The 18,446-nt window shown below is 28.6% G+C and overlaps 5 protein-coding genes across 8 annotated transcripts; 2 read left to right on the forward strand and 3 right to left on the reverse strand.

The window, feature by feature from the left end:
• The first annotated feature begins 1,630 nt into the window (after positions 1-1,630).
• Positions 1,631-2,690, forward strand: LOC117207458. The gene has a single exon (XM_033447734.1). It carries the CDS (start codon positions 1,631-1,633, stop codon positions 2,684-2,686), a length of 1,056 nt encoding a protein of 351 aa, XP_033303625.1. The 3' UTR covers positions 2,687-2,690.
• Positions 2,645-10,109, reverse strand: LOC117207455 (nucleolar pre-ribosomal-associated protein 1). Of its 3 annotated transcripts, none has more exons than XM_033447730.1 (15): positions 10,022-10,109; positions 9,536-9,754; positions 9,149-9,437; positions 8,479-9,070; positions 8,103-8,396; positions 7,705-7,995; positions 7,289-7,609; positions 6,884-7,202; positions 5,630-6,814; positions 4,707-5,546; positions 4,511-4,638; positions 4,224-4,433; positions 3,905-4,125; positions 3,418-3,814; positions 2,645-3,350 (listed from the first exon to the last, which is right to left on the reverse strand). In XM_033447730.1, exons 2-15 carry the CDS (start codon positions 9,708-9,710, stop codon positions 2,814-2,816), a joined length of 5,799 nt encoding a protein of 1,932 aa, XP_033303621.1. In that variant the 5' UTR covers positions 9,711-9,754; positions 10,022-10,109; the 3' UTR covers positions 2,645-2,813. The 3 variants fall into 3 exon arrangements, with proteins under 3 accessions (XP_033303621.1, XP_033303620.1, XP_033303619.1); XM_033447729.1 differs by lacking the exon at positions 10,022-10,109 and adding an exon at positions 9,902-10,007 and having other exon boundaries at positions 9,536-9,748; XM_033447728.1 differs by lacking the exon at positions 10,022-10,109 and adding an exon at positions 9,902-10,007.
• Positions 10,110-10,582: 473 nt separating this feature from the next.
• LOC117207456 (F-box/LRR-repeat protein 4) lies at positions 10,583-14,018 on the reverse strand. 2 transcript variants are annotated; one of them, XM_033447731.1, is made up of 7 exons: positions 13,463-14,018; positions 12,972-13,065; positions 12,319-12,772; positions 11,980-12,235; positions 11,554-11,914; positions 11,153-11,480; positions 10,583-11,067 (listed from the first exon to the last, which is right to left on the reverse strand). In XM_033447731.1, exons 1-7 carry the CDS (start codon positions 13,685-13,687, stop codon positions 10,731-10,733), a joined length of 2,055 nt encoding a protein of 684 aa, XP_033303622.1. In that variant the 5' UTR covers positions 13,688-14,018; the 3' UTR covers positions 10,583-10,730. The 2 variants fall into 2 exon arrangements, with proteins under 2 accessions (XP_033303622.1, XP_033303623.1); XM_033447732.1 differs by lacking the exon at positions 13,463-14,018 and having other exon boundaries at positions 12,319-12,867.
• Positions 14,019-14,719: 701 nt separating this feature from the next.
• On the reverse strand, positions 14,720-16,332 carry LOC117207457 (mitochondrial ribonuclease P protein 1 homolog). Its single transcript, XM_033447733.1, has 3 exons — positions 15,848-16,332; positions 15,207-15,753; positions 14,720-15,076 (listed from the first exon to the last, which is right to left on the reverse strand). The coding sequence occupies exons 1-3, from the start codon at positions 16,309-16,311 to the stop codon at positions 14,771-14,773; spliced, it is 1,317 nt and encodes a 438-aa protein (XP_033303624.1). The 5' UTR covers positions 16,312-16,332; the 3' UTR covers positions 14,720-14,770.
• A 697-nt stretch (positions 16,333-17,029) lies between these two features.
• LOC117207459 (peroxiredoxin-6-like) lies at positions 17,030-18,434 on the forward strand. Its single transcript, XM_033447735.1, has 5 exons — positions 17,030-17,262; positions 17,579-17,735; positions 17,841-18,058; positions 18,139-18,211; positions 18,295-18,434. Exons 1-5 carry the CDS (start codon positions 17,177-17,179, stop codon positions 18,421-18,423), a joined length of 663 nt encoding a protein of 220 aa, XP_033303626.1. The 5' UTR covers positions 17,030-17,176; the 3' UTR covers positions 18,424-18,434.
• The last annotated feature ends 12 nt before the right edge of the window (positions 18,435-18,446 follow it).

The following is an 18,446-nucleotide window of genomic DNA, read 5'->3' on the forward strand; positions in this document are numbered from 1 at the left end:
ATCGCTCTCGATCGAGCATTTCGTCGTTGCTTCAGCAACGGATAAATTTCTCGTGTGGTGCGCTATTTACGACAAGAACCGTTACCAAAAGGTTTGTGCGCGTAAACGCAGTCTCCTCCGGCGGAGCGACGGAAAAACACGAGCACTCGAGCAAAAACCAGCTCATACCGTTTCGTTCGAAGGTGGAGACGGACAGGTACTCGCACGAAACATTTAAATCGATGGAAGACGACGCGTTAAATCGCGTTGGCGGCAACCAGTTCGAAGGGACGGTTGCACCAAGACTGATCCATGGATCGTGGCACGGAGCAACGAAAGCCGTGGATCGAGCGAGCATCCAGAGGATCCCCACCATGTCTCTTCGTGGTTCACCCCCTTCTGCCTTTCGATTCCCCGCTCATTTCCAACCGCCACGAACGCTTCCCTTTTTCTCCTGGCCCTTAAACCCTCTTTTTCTCTTCGGCCAGCGAACGATCTCTCTCTCGAGCACGCCTACCGAGCGAGACGTTCGCCGCAATAAATGCAAACCGGGAACCGATCCTCTCGTACTTTCCGCTTCTGCCATCGTGCTTTACGGCCATGCTTACGGCAAGCTTCCACTCGAGTTTCCGACTTGAAAAACTCGCGTTTATCATCGCGATGGAGATCGTCCGACCGCTAGATCGTCTTGCAGATGGAGAAAAATTGAGTAAGGAAAAAAAAAAGGCACGTGTTATATTTCGCTGGATCAACGGTTGATGTAATTTCGCTTAGGATAGAAACGAGAAACACGAGGGAAAGCAAGCGATTGCGGGATTTCGCGATCGGTTCCATACGGCTCCGTAAACTCCATATTATACATATCATTGGATGTTTTGATTTCTAGTAAATGTTTAAAAAATGTCGATCCTTAAATTGTATTCTTAGCTGTTAGTCTGTTATAAGGTTTCGTAGATACGTCACCTATTTTTAAGAAAGTTATATCTCTACGAAACTTTCAGAAATTGTACTGTCTTAGCCGCTAACTGATATCAAAATCAAAAAGTCGATAAATATTGACTCGTGATATTTTCTTTTATCAGTTTCGCGTCGTTGTTCGATATGCTTGGACGATGAATTTCGTTTGTCGAATGAAATATGCAAAATATAAAGAAAAAAAAAAAAAATGAACGTAACGGAAACGTCTGTATAAAATGTTAAAGATGAAGATTGAACTGAAAATTTAAAATGTAACTGCAACCACAAACATTTGGCAGGATATTCGAAATTTTGGTACTTAATTAACGAAATTATGGGAAATGTAAACCTTCGAGATGTATTATCTTTGTATTAAGGTACTTTTGCATATGTTATCGTTCCAATAATCAATCCTCTTACATATTTGATTTCACATTAAATTTCCTTCGATAATCATCCTTATCAATAAATGGCAAATATTTTTCTAACGACGCGTATCTTTCTCTCCCCTTCGATTATTTAACACTGTAATTAATGTTATTAATCGTTGTTTCATTAGAAAATGTAAATTACTCGTGCCAACTTATAAAATAAAGATAATACAGTGAAATAAGAAAAGGGATGGATGTACACGTAAAAAGCAAGCAAAATGCATTAAAAATTTAAAAGAGCATAACGATAGAAACAAAACGTAATGCCTAATATTAGGAAAATCAAAAGTTTTTCGGATAACGATGATTCACAAAATCAAATACAGCGGGACAGAAAAATGCGCGAAAATCGCAAAAGATCGAACGATAAATACCAGAACATAAAAAACAAACAATTATGCAAAATCAAATTAGCTAAATACATTGTTAATGATCTAAAAAATTACGGGCCGGGTAATTTGCTTCACGTATACGCGCTAAGTACTATAACAGGGAAATCTATTCGAATATGGAGATCGAAAGATAGCTTATGTGAAACGATAGATGATCCAACGAATCAAAGATCGACCAAGGATTTCATCGACGTAGAATATCACAAACAGTCAAATTTAACAGGACATTGGACGCTATTAAATAATATAGATCCTATTAATGTCGAGCTGGATTTAAACGCGTGTCTATTTGCAGTAATAGCTGCTCAAAGTGGAGAAAGCACTGACGATTTAAGAAACAATACTATTGATTTTTTAACAAATAATTCCAAACGTTTAATCGATCAAATCGATAAATTTTTATCTTCGAATAATAATGCAAAACAGCTAATGATCGGCGGTGCTCGATATATCGGTACATCACCTAGAGCAGCGGGTATTATTCTCGACAGGTCGCAAAATGTTTTGTGTCACGATTGTAGAGCACTTGGTCATCCAAGAGGGCACGCATCCGACAGATTCGCTACAGGCCCAGAGGATAGCGTCGAGAACTATTCTCGAACGACGCATTCAAGGAAATCTGGTTTTTTGAGTAGAACGGATCAAAACAATGTCGCCCATCTCGTCTTAAGTCATGCAAAAGCGAGGCGAGCAATGGAGGAATTAAATACTGGCGCGACATCCATAGCGGTAGAGTTGTCGCGTAGAGATTTACAAACAAATCATTTTATTCTACCTCGAATGAAGGAATTCTACAATGGTACGGCGGATTCCGAGGAATTAAACACTAATTGTGTTATAATAGTACTGAGACATCATATAGGAAAATATAGAGATCCCGATGCAGACGTTTTTGTACATACATTTTATCCAAAACATTATTGTTGATACTTGCTACAATATAGAACAAATTTGAAATATACTAGATAGATATACCATAAAGATATACTGAAAAATTCCTTATTATTAAATATAATATAATTATAGTATTTATAGAGTATACAAAAATTAAAAATCAATTTGTTTCATGGATACACCATGTCCACACTAATGTTCTCAAACTATTTCTCGCTATCTGAACTTCATCGTCATCTTCTAAACAATCTATTTTGGTTACGTATTCACAACCGAAACGTAACATATCGTCGCATTCCCCTGTATTATCTAATATTTTTGTCGAAAATTCAAGAATTTCTAATATCTGTTCTTTAGTAACAATTATTTTCATATGCTTCGAGAGTAGTAATTTTTGCAAAATGTTGATATATAATGTAAAAATCTCAATCCTGATATCTTTAGTTAAATGTGATTTCAAAGATAATGCAATACTTAAAACCATTAATTTGTAGTGAACAATGTCCCCTTTCATATTCAATACGGTATTTAGAAGTTTGTCCGTCATTTTCACTACGAGCTCGAAATGTTGTATTTCGCGTTTAGGCAAACTCCTTGCAACTTCTAATAACCAGGGAAGTATTCCATAACATTCTATAAAAAGTATAGAGGCTTTCGTTATTTTTAATGTAGCATCAATGATTTCTAATATAAGTTTCTGAAATAAAAATACATTAGATCAGTTTAAAGAAAGAAATTAGTGATTCAATGTTTTTAAATCATACCTTCGTATTTGAGTCTGATAAATTAGAAATATAAAAGTCTAGGAGCATTTTAAACAAAACACATTTAAAGGCTATGTCCAATTCAACCTCTGTTTTCATACTATCACGAATATTCTCCAAAATCCAACATCTGTGTGCTTTATATTCCACATCAGAACTGTGCAAAAGCTGTAACAACTCGGGTATTGTGTTTATATCTAATGCTGGTTTAGCTACCAGAAATATTTGTAAGACTGAATAAAGGGGGTGCAATGGTTGTGTAGCGATCAAAGACGTTCTTGCTAAAAACGTGGAAACTAAACAGTTTATACGTATATTATTCAGTTCTAATTGCTGTGATATAATACCGTAACGCAATGCATCTATTAATCGCATCCATAATAACTTTGTTTTGGAGCTATAAATAGGAAAAAATTTATATATATATATTACACCATCACATATGACAATATATATAATTAAATTATTATTTTTTTATAAAATATACCTAGAAGCTTCCAAATGAGTATAATATCTTGTAATAATAGTATAAGCTATCATTCGAACGTCAGAATGCTTGCTGCTACATGCAGCAAATGTTAATGCTAGTGCACCACTTTGAGCAACTTTATGACATGATACAACATTATTTTCTGATAGTAAAAAATATAATAACGGTAAATAAAATGCTGGATCGTATATATTATTTGCTCTATATAATTCACTATCCTATAAAGTATAAAATTTAAAAAAACAAATGGTTTAAATTAAAGTTCAATAAAGTTCAATACATTTTTTAATATTTGATGAAAGTCAATGTAAACCACCTTCAGAGATCTATCCACAGGGTATTCTTTTATAGTATTGTTTACAATATCTTCTTCGAATAAGTTAAGGACTTGCGTAACAGATGGTTGCCTCCACAAAGTCGTGTGTATTTCACCTTTCACGCTGTAATATGTTGTGGCCACATTACCCCACACATATGGCCGATATTCATAAATATTAACATTATTATTTTCATAATACTGCAAAATCTGAAATAAATCTATACATTAATATTTTTCTAAAAACTAGTATAAATTTTGCTGGTATTAATTTTATTTATTCTTACGAATAAAATATATTGATCGGCTTCGTTTAAAGTAGCATTGTACGCCGCTAAATAAACAGGTATGTGTGTTGATCCCATAACTTCTTTATTTTTTCGCATAAGAATCCATAATAACTCTACTAAATCTCCTAAAAAATAAAATAATTAAATACATTACAGCTATTATAATTACCCGCTATTATTATTATATACGTACTTTTAGTCTCTGATGAGCCTAGCATAATATTAATAAATTCAGAATGAGAAGTTGCCATTTCAAACAAAGTTTTGACATATTCATTGTTACTACCATTTTTATATGCAATATCACATAAAATGCTTAAAGTTCTTAATATTGGCAATTCTTTCTTATTACTTTTTAATCCTTTAAGACCAAATTTTAAAGAAAATCGTGTAAATTGTAACCACGAATGATTGGTACTTAAGGCCTCAAATTCAAAAACTTTCCCTTTTTCTCTTAAATGTTTAACAGCATCGCTCAATATTTCACAAAGGATATGAAGTTTTTGTACATTCTTGGACTCTTTCTTTAAAGTTACAGTAACGATGTAAAGAAAAATTTGTATCAAATTCATGATAAGCTTTTCACTCTCTGTTTCTAAGGCAGCAAATTTATTGTACATACTTTGAAGAATTTTTATGTAATGTATAGATACCATATCCAATTTATCACCAGTTTGTAAAATCATATTACATATATCATTACATATTTTAAGATTAAATGTAGTTTTAATTAAATAAGAAATTGCAATAACATTTTCTTCTATCCAAGGTTTTACATCTTTAGGATCACATAGATAACATGTAATTTCAGTTTCATAATGTTTCTTCAAATCTTGCAGAAAGTCCTGATCCCAATTAAAATTTAAATTACTTGCAACTATTGGCAATATAATGTTACCCTTTTCCATATTTTTCGACTTTTTTACACATTCCACAAAAATAGGTATAAATCTTATATTTTTTCTAATTAAAAATGAAATTAAATTTACAGTCGTATCCGTAATTTCTGTTGATAATAATGACGTAAAAATATCTGCAATTACACAAATATAATAAAACGTAATAATGTGGTTATGAAATAACGCATTAACGTAAAATTTTGTGAAAACAACTTACTTGCATCAATGCCACCAATATTGAATGAAAAATTTGAAAGATATCCATGTAAAACTGTTTCCCATATTTCAAAATTGGTAATTGAGTTCGATTTTAAGAAAAGTAAGTGTAAACACAAATCTCTAACAAATTCTGTATCAAGCTCAAAAAATACATTTCGCTCAGATTTTATCTCATTAGCATTAATAATTTCTAAAAGTTTAGAAATTAAATGCCCGTGTACTGATAAACTTTTCTTATCGTTTGAAATAAACATAGTATCCTCTAATTTCACTAGCCTCTTTAATAAATATACAACATCTTTTGGTGTTGGTTGCAATACCTCTAACAAGGTGATAATCTTATCAGGATTATTTATCTTTTCATCTTTTTGTCTTTTGTCTATCATTTTACATAGTTGCGTAAGTAACTTATTTTTGAAATGAATAAATAAATTTCTAGTATTACATTTTTTATGCAAATTGTTTAACATAATACAAACGTCGGTAACTGTAAGAGTTATCATACTTCTTACAATATTTTTATTCTTTTGATAAATTGGAGAAAAATAATGCAGAATAATAGGATGAGTAAAGATCGATTTTGCACATTCTTCCAAAAAAATAACGCTATCTACACTATCCTTTGCAATATACAATAGCGACATTAATAAACATCTATAATTGTCATATTGCACTTTTGTTAAAACACTCTTTTTGGTATGTTGTACTAAATAGAATGTAGTCATTTTAAACAAATATACAACTTCATATGTAGACAAGGAATGATGAATTGTTATACTTTCCTCATTGTACTGAAAAGTAATTATATTGCTACCATTAAATATTTGATCCATCTGTAATTTAGTATCAGACAAAAGCACTAAATTTAATTTACATAATAAAGTCATTGTGGGAATTATATTTTTAATATAAACGAGTTGATTGCCTTCTAGCCAACTCAATAAATACTCCTTTACTGGTAATATTGGCATATCTTTAGTTAAATATATTAAACATTGAGGTATTACTTGATAATGCAACGTATGTATTAAAACGTAAGACAAATAAGATAAAATCGAAGGATGTGAATCTTCCTTTGTTTTATGTAACATGCAACATAAGAGAGGTGATATTGAGGTCAGATGTTGCATATGTAAAATATTATTTTCCAAATTTTTATGAATAGCAGATTTTTCTGTCAGTTCTGCAAAGTGCAAAAAAAGATGACATCGCATATTATATCAATGCGTTTAAGAATAAAATTAAAGTTTACCGTCAAATATGTCCTGTAATTTGCCAATATGTATTACTTCATGATTAATAATTTCTTCAGCTTTAATTATTTCATTTACATATTTTTCTATATCTTCAGCAGCTTTTTTTACAATACGAACAAACCATTTTATTACTTTCTTTCTATCATCTAAATTTATGAAACCATTAATCCAAATATCCAAATGATCATTACATCCCTCAAACATTCCAGTAGCATTTAATAAAGTTCTTATTGTTGCTTTTGTACATAATGTAACTGAAGATGTTTCTTCATTTAAAGCAGATATTAGAAATGATAGTGCATCGTTAAATATTTTCTGAAAAGAAACGTTTATTTATCAATACAAAAAATACAAAATATTCGTTATTAATTATTTAACACGAATTATAATATTTTACACACCTTGTCTGGTGAAAATTCATAAGGCTGCACTATAACAAGAAATTGAATAGCTTTTACTTTTATAACATTAAATTCCACGACACTGATATCTTCCAATTTGTTCAATGTATTTAAAAATGTATCGGATGACATATCACATAATGTATCTAACAATTTCGGACACACTTCAATATACACATGCAATAAATGTAGAACAGCTGTCAGGTGTTCATATTTCTTTGGTTCTACAATGTATTCCATGTCATTACCGTTATCTTCAATTTGATTTGATGTGAAAGCACCACTCCACACATTCAATATCATATTTAAATTTGGTACATTCTAAAGAGAAAGTTATTATTTTGTTGCATTTTATAATTTACTCAGGGATTAATTTTTAAATCTTTAATTTGTGCTTTACCAAAATGTACGTTTACCTTCACCATATATTCTGTTATATAATCCTTAAAAGTACAGTAATCATTATCTTCCTTATAAACTGCTTTTGATATTGATAAACACTTCTGTGTCTGATGAAACATAGATGTAAGTGTAAGTACTGCCTCATGCCGTATTATTACATTAGAATGGGATAAGGATGGCATAATTGCTTGCTTCAAAATTACTCCTGGTAAGATTAAAGATACTACTGCACTCGCTAATTGTAATATATTTAATTCTAATGAACATGTCTTTACGCAGATACTCATATCCACTGACTGTATTATCTGCAATAAGATTGATTAATACGAACATTTAAGAAACCTTTAATATGGTTAATATGAACATTCATTAATGTCAATATCTAAAATAAGGAATAAACTAAACTGTTTACCTCTCTTACAAATTTTATTGCTGTAATCCACTTCAATGAAACCCTTGGTTCAATATATGGTTCCAGAAGAGTAAGTTGTGATTTAATTAAATCAGGACACGCTGTCAGTATCTTAACTACTAGATCTAATGGTTTTTCATGTTCCCAAGGTCGGTCTAAACTCTGAAGTACTGTATTTATCACATGATTATGTTTTATATGTGAAGCACCAAGCATATAATCATGAAAAACAATACCATACCGATGTGACGTTAACAATAAAATTAAAAAATCATGTATAATTCCTGTAACTACCTAAATCAAAATATATTTTATAATTATTAATATGTATACATACAATATATTATTAACTTGTTATTTAGTTGTTTAATAATACCTCTTTTTCTTCAAAATATTGCGAATATGGAATAGAACTCCGATTTTTTAGTTTTGGGCAATTATTTGGACCTTTCCAATTATAAAGACACACAAGATTTTGAATAATTGATGTTGAAAATAACTGTAACTTCATTGTTTTACTAATTTTTGGATTTTGAAGAATATAAGTTTTAAGAGTAGTTAAAACCAAAGCAACAATGTCTTTAGAATCATATATTAAATCAGGAAATATACTATAAAACAAATCACGTTTATCTAGAAGAGTTCTAATAATTGATACATTTCCTTCTACTAAGAAAGCCAGGATAAAATGAATAAAACAGCTCCTTATATTTTGATTATCTGTAGGTTTTGTATGTTGCACAAGAGATTTAACAACTCCCATTGGTAAAGACAAGTGGGTAAGTAATTCACGTGGAATATTTCCACCTAATGAGACTATTGCAGCAAATAATTGTAAAACTACTTTTTGTTGTTTTGTATTACTTTGTATAGACAACATCGAGTGAATTATTGATAAATGCGAATTAATCAAATGGCGACATGCACTTTCTGCACTAGATTGATATTGTGGATACTGCGCTAATATTCTAAATATAAAAGAAATTAATAGTTAAATTGAGAAACTGCAGTTTATTAAGAAACATTTAAACTTATAGAATACTTACTTTATTAATAATATCCTTAATGCAGAAAATACGGTGATAGCATTACTAATTCCTTTCTTTTCTGCAGCTAAAAATTTTAATATTTCCAAAATATTGCCACCTGCATTTAAATATTCTGCAGCCAAATCCCTCTCTTTGTTTTCATTGCAAATTTTTACAAATTTTTTTAGCATATCCAAACCATTTGTAGAGTTGAAACTTCTTCTAAAATATTTTCCATCCAAATATTCTGTTTCTGTATCTATATCTCTTTCATCTTCCTTATTTTCTTCGCTTCTGTTGTTAGTTTCTACATTTGTAAGAAAATATGTTTATACAAATATATATAATGTAGAAAAACATATATAAAATCATTAATTATATTTAAATATTCGATCTATATATCACCTTGAAATTCTTGGAATGTTTCCTTATGTTTTGCTACATATTCTTCATAACTCGTATCATTTATAGATGAATCTATGATATTTCTCTTTTTCTGTTTTTTGCCTAGTTTAGTTTCATCACAAACCAGCTTCCTTTTCAACATATTTGTATCATCGTATTTATCAACTATTTGCATATTATCATTAATATGTTCAACATCTATATAATTGCCTTCTGCAATTAATAATTTTGTCAAATTGTGAATGAAATTTATTAAATAAAAATTTTAATATTATAAAAATAAACATAATATAGTAATGTGGAAATATAGAAATACTACTACACGATAAAATTTCACAGAAAAACTTAGAAAATAACATTTCCTACCTCCTCTCTCCTTTTCTTTGATATCACTTCTGGTATTATATGATTTCTTACTTTGGAAATCGGTATTCATTATTTTCAATATATCAAATTAAATACATATATATATATATATGTATGTACCTTGATTTTAAAAAATCACATTTTTTACATTTTTCATTGTCTGAAACGTGATTCTTTCACTAAATAATTTATATAACCTATACCAAAAAGAAACCACGTGCGTACGTATATATACATTAAGCATTCGTCCCTCTCCACTTATTATTAGTATTATTACTACGTCATAACCTGTTATGACCTGTTATAACAAATCACTATTTTATCTCACACACGGCTGTATCTTTTTAAATCAATCATTACATCATGTGTTGTAAATGATTTTAAATTATGAAAATATTATTTTAAATTAAAATATCAATTAAACAAATGCAAAGATTATAAAAGTTTTAATTATAAGAATTGTTATATATAAATTTTTATAGAAATTCACAACTTATCATATCAAATTATTCATTTCGTATTAAATATAATATATATTATGCAACTTGGATATTTTTAATCGTACTATTGCTTTTACACGTATGGATATTTTGTTATACTATACATATATTAAACTGCAATTTCAAATATACAAGTACACATATGTATATTCTTATGAAAAAATGGATACATATGTACAGATACTTTAGTAATAACATTTTTTATGTAATTATATACAACAATATTACATCCTTTATAGTATTAATCAAAGTTATAAAATTTAACAAACCTATTTATACTTAAGATACTTTAAATTACAATCGATGTAATAAATATCATGGAATGTTTGTTATATCATATTAGAGTTGGTTACTTGAAAACTTCTTTTAATAGAAACATGAGGATATTGCTGACGCCATTCCTGCACTATAAAATCATTAATACCTTCACAGAAACTAAGATCAATCATTTCTAATTTTGGACAAAACAATAAAATTCCATAACATATATCAGGAGTAAGAGAACGAGCCCCTAATAGGTCTAGTTGTTGCAGTCGTTGACATAATAAAAGTGGCTCCAAGTCGCGATCTGTTAATCCTCTAAGTGCTGCTAAAAATACTTTTTCTAAATAACGACAGGAAAACAATAATGCTCGTAGAGAGTCACCAGGAGCGCCCATTCCACCGCTATGAAGAAAATGATAAAACGAATGATAAATACATTGAAATTCGTTAATTATATAAATGATACAATATTTTTCCGAGAACATACCACCATCCAAAATCCACTTCTCGAAGTTTAGTACAGTGAGACAAAGCTCTAACTCCATATGGAGTTAAAGTTTGTGCTTTCCAAAAGTCTACACTTTCCAAATATGGACAAGAACTTCCTAATTCAACAGCAACTTCGTCTATATTTAAACGATCATGCATTCCTGCCAAATTTAAATGTCGCATTTGAGTATTCTTCTTTAAAATAGAACATAATGTAGAAGTTTCGATAGTTGTTCTGTAAAGCTCCAAACGTTCAAGGAACTTCAAGTTTTCGAGTTTCGAAAATCCTTCGTTTGTTACACCCATACAGTTACATAAACATAGTTCTAAAAATAATATATTACATTTTCAACAGACAACTTTTAAATGTTTAATAAAAAATATTTCAATAATATTTACCTTTCAAATTCTTACATACTTTTGAAATTTCAAAGATAATAGCATCATTTACAAATTGACAACAGTTTAGTCTTAAATGAGTCAGAACACTGCCAGATATGTGAAGAAAATTTATAAAATCTTGATACTTAATCATATTATAATTTCCACACCATGAAAGATCTAATTGTTGTAAATAATGACACCTAGGTGCTAAACTATTTAATGCAGATGTGTCTAAACAATGCCAGTAAGGTTTTAAATTGAGACTTGTATATAACAAAGCATCTCTTGCAATATTGTTAAAGTGTTTATTTACTCTGCATAAACAGCATAATGATCTTAAATCTAAATTCTTCAAAATTTTTAGTACCGTCTCATCCTGTAAAAATGCATTGTTAATAATAGATATAATAAGATATAACAAATCATGATATCATATTTTACTGGAAGTGCTGAGAAAGTGCCACATGGTTGATTTTCAAAATCAGTTGAAGCTACTGAAAATCTTTCTTGAAGAGAATTGTCTTGTTCATTTATGGTATTTGGTATCGAATGATGAATATCTCTAATAAGTTTTGGAAAATCTTCTTGTAAAAATTGTTGTAAACTTTTGAATGCTTCCTCTATAGGAGGAACAGACTGATAATGTTGTCCTATCTTAGATACTAATTTTCCCTTGGATATATTATCTATTCCTTTGCTGTAATAACGTGCAGGCAATATTCATTGATTTATTAGAAATAAATATAAATTTAAAATATCAATGGTTGTATATCAACATACCTTTTAAAAAGCTTACAGTGTTCAGAAAGTGTCTTTTTAAGAACTGTTAAATCCTGATTTGCCTTTAAATAATCTGGTGTTAAATTATATATATCATCATCACTTTGTTTAAGGTAACCCAATTCTTTAGAAAGGTCATTCAGATTTTGATTATGCAAATTATTAGGTACAATTAATTCTGATGTACCAATAAGTAATACAGCATCTAACTCTGTATAATAGTCTAATAAACTATGATTAAATTCCAGTCTTATCATTTTTGTCTTAAAATTACATAGCTGCAAGTATGGAGAAAATATTCTTGGCTTGTGCGGCACGACTTGAGGAAATCCATTCCATAATTGATACCATTTGCCCTCAGAGTTTTGTGCCCAAATTCCAATTACACTTCCAGGATTGTAAGTTTCATATATTGATACTCTAATTGGATATACCTCTTGATAATATTCTAGATCTTGATAATATAAAAAATATTGTAATTTATTTCCGTTTTTCATATATCATAAGCATTAATGGTATCAGTATAATATTCCAATAAGTTAAAAATATCTTTAAGAATAAAAACATAAAATATTACTACAAATAATTGAAATATTGCAATATAAACATTAAATGCTAGAAAGTATTTAATTTTTAAATTAAGAGCTATATACCTATATAATCCTGACTTGTAACGTCTATGTTATTCTGTGGCATATAATCCATTAATCTTGAAGGTGCTTTATCCCACCAACGTCCATATGTTCTCTAAAATTATAATCTATTAGATATGATGTAGCATGAATAAAAAGGCATAAAACATTTTTGTCATTAATTTCATACAGCCGAAATAATACTTTACAAATCATTTTTTCATAGAATTTTAACTCTAGGGTTCTAAGAATATATAATTAATAGTTTCCAAAATTTTCAGGCACAAAATACAATATTATTAAAGTCGACACCATATACTCTTGGCCGGCTATTATACAATAAAATATTAAAGCATTGATTAAAACTAAAATGTCATTAACATTTTGATAATGTACAAAACCAATCCAAATGGCTTATTCTAGTCCACGAAAAACTGTTTGATTCTTTTACTTTCATGCATTGTTTACAATTGTTTATTTAACAGTTTTGATTTTTTACAAAATTAACATACCATAACAAAAGCTTGTGGAAAATCTCCATAATCAGGAAATTTACTTGGATTCCCAGCAATATTATAGGCTGTATAGGAAATACTAATATTACTTCCATACTGGGAACTAAAATCACACACGTCTTTAACAAACTGTTCAACAAAAACAACAGTTTCTTCTTTTCCTCCAATTTTTTCTCCATTTATCGGAACTACTTCAACTTTTATCTCGTCATGAGATATCATGTCATTTACAATTAATCAGAAAGTTTTAACTTCAAAGTTCAATTAATATAGGTTAATCGCTTTAAGGTTTGTTATTGTTATAATTTATACATATTATCTGCATAACAAATCTTGTAGACATTAGAGGTTTTAATACATAATCACATACAAGAAAAGGTAATTTTTTATGTCTTTTACCCTCGTTTTAGTACAAAAAATGTATGATACATGTCTTACTTTTAATCTCCATTTTTTGAACACACTAACCATTCATGCGTCAGTAATGTCAGTATTACTCGCATTAAAAAGACAGTAAAAAATTACTACATATGAATACCTTTCATAAATTAATCTCGTAATTATTGAATTAAAAAAATTTATTCGTAAACACTGAAATCAAAAAGTGCAAAATAAAGATTAACTATCAATAAATTTTAGATTTAGATCTTTATAAGATCTTTATAAAAGTGATCATTATACATATTTAATTATATTTAACATAATGAACTGTATAAATAAATTATACTAAATAAATCCCAGTCAATCGATTAAAAAGCTAGAAATATTAAAAACGCAAATGTATTATTCAAGAACATAATTATTTTTTATGAGTGCATTGTTATATATAAAATAATATGTTTTTATAATATTACTTTCAATATAGAATAGGTGACATTAAAATGTTTATCTCATAATTTTAATACCAGCAAATAATATTACATTATAATAATATGGTTATTAATAACAACAAATTTCTTTTATTATATTATTAGTATTGAGGATATACATAGATAACGTACATATGTACATCTGTATTATCCGTATACATATTGTATGTATGTATGCCATAGAGTAATATATCATTAATTATATATACATTTCCATATACATTATTCGTATTACATTTAAAAGTCTTATTTTTGTGAAACAGAAGCATAAATTTCAATCATAAAATATTATTTGCTTCTGATATAAAACTAATACATGCAATTTAAAGATCGACTAAAGAAATTATATTAAAAACTAAAGTATAGGTTAAAATTGATAATTATATACAATAATTTATATTTATAACTTTATTTGGTTTCAAACATGTAGGAAACATTACTCTTTATCTGCTAAGTTTGAAGTTTCATTTCTATAAAAGCATTGCAACATTCTTGCATTTCTTAACATTCTTTTTTCCTGTAAATGTACCCTTTTTTTTTGTAATTTTCGTTTAGGTATATTTTCCATTGCCACGTTCCAATTCTTAGTATGTTTCAAATCTAACATGATGGAAAGAACTTGATTGAGAGGAAGATTTTTTGAAGATCCTGAACCCCATTCTAATCTTTCACTTAAAGGCAACTTCATCATTTTAATACCTTGTTTCTTAGCTTTATGATATGAAATTGGTTTACTACATTTCTGAAAATATTATTAACTTTTTTAATAAATCTTTTTGTTCACGTCAATTTTATGGATTAATGTTCAATAAATATTTATAACTAATATTTCATTTGTAGCATAAACTATATAAAAATATAATATTAATTACCTTATCTACCATTGCACCAATTATATATATTAAGTTATCATCATAGTTTTTTAAAACTGTGTCAGTATGAGGGGTAAGATATACTAATTTATCTCTATCAAATGTTTCTAAATAGCATTTTGATGTGATATTTAATGGAAATTCTAGATCGTACAAAGGCGGTATTATTGAATGTAACCTCTTCATAACAATACTATCCTTGTCAGCATTACAAAAATATAGATTAAAGGGACTATCGTGTAATCGATTCATTGCGAATGAATATGATAGTTGTTTTGCACAATTCGATATCTCTTTTGGTGTCATATATTGTTCATATCCAATGTCAAATACCATTATTGGTTCATGTAACATAGCACTTATTAATCTGCCATTATAAAATTCATTTATTGTTTGTGCACGTATCCTGTGAAACATTGTAATTCTATTTAATCCATATATATTATCTCCATTAAAATTCTCTGCTTTTTCTTTCATCTTTAATAACTTTTTCTCCTTTTCGTTTTCGTTTTTCATGTCCAATTTCCAAAGAAATTCTATATATGATCTAAATATTTATGATAAAGGACAAAAATTAATATATGAATGAACCTTTTAAACATTAAGATCATTTTTATATTAAAATAGATATTAAGCACAACCTTCTTTCATTTCTTGTTGTTGTTCGTAGTAAATATAACCAATTATATGCGGTTAAATTTTTAGGTACTCTGTTTGTCTCATATTTCGTGTACTGTATTTCTAACTCGTATTTATCATACAAAGCTTTGTATTTCGGATCTTTTAGGAGAGAGTTTAATTCTTCTGCGTACAGTTTTCTATAATGTTGACTTACTTTTTCAGATGGGTTTTGCGTACTATAACTCCGTGTTATTAATACATGCGTTCGTACAGGATACTTAGGTTGCAAGACCGTAAATTTATGACTCGGTTGAATAAAAACGATGGAATAAAATTTATTTACGATAGTAATAAACTTTGAAGGGAGTCGACGACACATTTTTGAAAATTGTGTAACTGAATTATCACTTTGCATAAAACACACTGTACGTACTACGGAAATGTACATACATATATGTCTTACTGTACGTATATAAACACACATTTGTTTCACGTATCCAGCGATCGCAGCGATGTACGGCTAGGGGCTGATTTATAAAACTGATTTATAAAATTTATAAAGCCTACCACGACGGGAATTGCCAGGCCTAAGTATACGACTACAATCGTGATATAATCTAATACGATCATGCTAGGATATCAATTTAATATGAGTAGACAATATTAGTAATACCAGAGAGGAAGTAGTATTTTATAATCGTAAACATAATGTAAAATTTTATAGTAATACACTATCTGTATTTAATTCTTAATATAATAGTACGGTATGATATATTTTTATATTTGGTTTAATCGATATTTGAACTTATTACACTTCTTCGCTACTTTAAAATTTAAAAACCTCCGCCAACTAAATATTATAATGTATGTACTGAGGTTTCATTATGCCCTCTACGGTTTTATGTAATACATGCATCGTAATATTTGTTTAACGGGAATTTTTAAATTTTATAAATCTTGTATTTGATGTACATAAATAATCTCGTAATAGTACAAATTTAAATTTAAGATTCGAATGAAATATAATACTTAAATTTTTTTATTATACTAAATATTATATTATTTTTTATAATAAATATTTATTAGATATTAGATATTATAATAAATATTTATACATTACAAATATTTATTTTTATATTACATGAATTAATTAAAAAAAATATTATGTTGAAATATCGTGTATCTTCTAATTGTGTTTGAATTTATATAGTTGTATGGTCACCTTAACAACGCTTTTATCATCGGAGATAGTCATATTTCTAAATCTGTGTACCTGGATACCAACTTACTGTGTTCTATATCAAAATCGTAATAGTAGTTAATTTTGAAAGTACTTTTTACATGTAAAAATGGTCTTGTTAGGTGAAACGTTTCCAAATTTTGTAGCGGACACTCAAATGGGCTCAATTAACTTGCATGAATGGCTTGATGATTCGTGAGACAATATTTTCTTTAAGAAACATAACCTTTAATATTTTCTGTTACATTTTTTAATGTATATATATATGTTTGTAATGTATATATATATATGTTTGTAATGTATATATTTAATGTATATATATATGTAAATGTTTATTGTATATTTTTTATTGTAAATTTATATAACTAGTCTTTATATTTATATTTGAATGTATTATTTACTATTCATATAATTTCAAATCATTCAGTGATACAAAATCATGCATAAATATGATTTTCTTGACATGTAAGATTATATTAAACTTAGAAAAATTAATTTATGTTTCACACAGGTGGGGAATTTTGTTTTCTCATCCAAATGATTTTACACCAGTATGTACAACAGAGTTGGCTCGGGTATTAAAATTGATGCCCGAATTTGAAAAGCTAGGAGTTAAAGTTATTGCATTATCGTGTAATTCGGTAGATTCTCACCGGAAATGGATAGAAGTAAGTGCTTTTATTATAGTTTTTTCATTAGAAATAAAAGTAATTGTTAATAGAAAAAATGGAAACGAAATTATTACAAGTTTACAAAGCACAATTATTTTTCAGGATATAAAGGCCTATGCTGAAATGACTGATAAAGAATTCCCATACCCAATAATAGAAGATGAAACGCGAAAACTCGCAACGTTATTGGGAATGTTAGATCCTGCAGAAGTTGATGATCGTGGCATACCGGTGACTGCTAGAGCAGTATTTATTATTGATCCTGCTAAAAACATGCGATTATCAATTTTATACCCTGCAACAACTGGAAGAAATTTCGAGTAACATTATTCTTATATCTTTAATGGTTAAAATTTATTTTTATTAATATATTATTCATTAACATAACTTTTGAACACAGTGAAATTTTGAGAGTTATCGAATCGCTACAATTAACTGAGAAGCATAAAGTAGCAACTCCAGTTGATTGGAAGGTTTTTATCTATGATCTTATTTATTAATTAAAACATCACTACATCTATTAAAAAAATTATTAATTTTGTATAATGATCTTTAGGCAGGTGATCAAGTAATGATTCAGCCTACTGTTTCCGACGAAGAAGCGAAAACATTGTACAACAATATTAAAATCGTACCATTACCATCGGGCAAACCTTACGTGCGCGTTGTGTCGCAACCGCTGTAAAAAATAATACTTTGCAAGATGAG

This window comes from Bombus bifarius, unplaced genomic scaffold (genome assembly GCF_011952205.1).
Source record: "Bombus bifarius isolate JDL3187 unplaced genomic scaffold, Bbif_JDL3187 scf7180000008030, whole genome shotgun sequence".
NCBI lineage: Eukaryota > Metazoa > Arthropoda > Insecta > Hymenoptera > Apidae > Bombus > Bombus bifarius.

Bases quoted from the DNA above. Each gene is read 5' to 3' on its own strand.
- LOC117207458 (XM_033447734.1), top strand. From the start codon at position 1,631: ATGCCTAATATTAGGAAAATCAAAAGTTTTTCGGATAACGATGATTCA.
- LOC117207457 (XM_033447733.1), bottom strand. From the start codon at position 16,311: ATGTGTGTTTATATACGTACAGTAAGACATATATGTATGTACATTTCC. The intron at 15,754-15,847 runs GTTGTGCTTAAT...ATAAATATTTAG, and splicing joins ACAACAAGAAATGAAAGAAG to ATCATATATAGAATTTCTTT. The intron at 15,077-15,206 runs GTAATTAATATT...TAATATTTTCAG, and splicing joins TTGGTGCAATGGTAGATAAG to AAATGTAGTAAACCAATTTC.
- LOC117207459 (XM_033447735.1), top strand. From the start codon at position 17,177: ATGGTCTTGTTAGGTGAAACGTTTCCAAATTTTGTAGCGGACACTCAA. The intron at 17,736-17,840 runs GTAAGTGCTTTT...ATTATTTTTCAG, and splicing joins CTCACCGGAAATGGATAGAA to GATATAAAGGCCTATGCTGA. The intron at 18,212-18,294 runs GTTTTTATCTAT...AATGATCTTTAG, and splicing joins CAACTCCAGTTGATTGGAAG to GCAGGTGATCAAGTAATGAT.
- LOC117207455 (XM_033447728.1), bottom strand. From the start codon at position 9,971: ATGAATACCGATTTCCAAAGTAAGAAATCATATAATACCAGAAGTGAT. The intron at 7,203-7,288 runs GTGTGTAAAATA...GTTTCTTTTCAG, and splicing joins ATGAATTTTCACCAGACAAG to AAAATATTTAACGATGCACT. The intron at 4,126-4,223 runs GTGGTTTACATT...TATACTTTATAG, and splicing joins CTGTGGATAGATCTCTGAAG to GATAGTGAATTATATAGAGC.
- LOC117207456 (XM_033447731.1), bottom strand. From the start codon at position 13,687: ATGATATCTCATGACGAGATAAAAGTTGAAGTAGTTCCGATAAATGGA. The intron at 11,481-11,553 runs GTAAATATTATT...TATTATTTTTAG, and splicing joins AGTATGTAAGAATTTGAAAG to AACTATGTTTATGTAACTGT. The intron at 11,068-11,152 runs GTATGTTCTCGG...TTTTCTTCATAG, and splicing joins GAAGTGGATTTTGGATGGTG to CGGTGGAATGGGCGCTCCTG.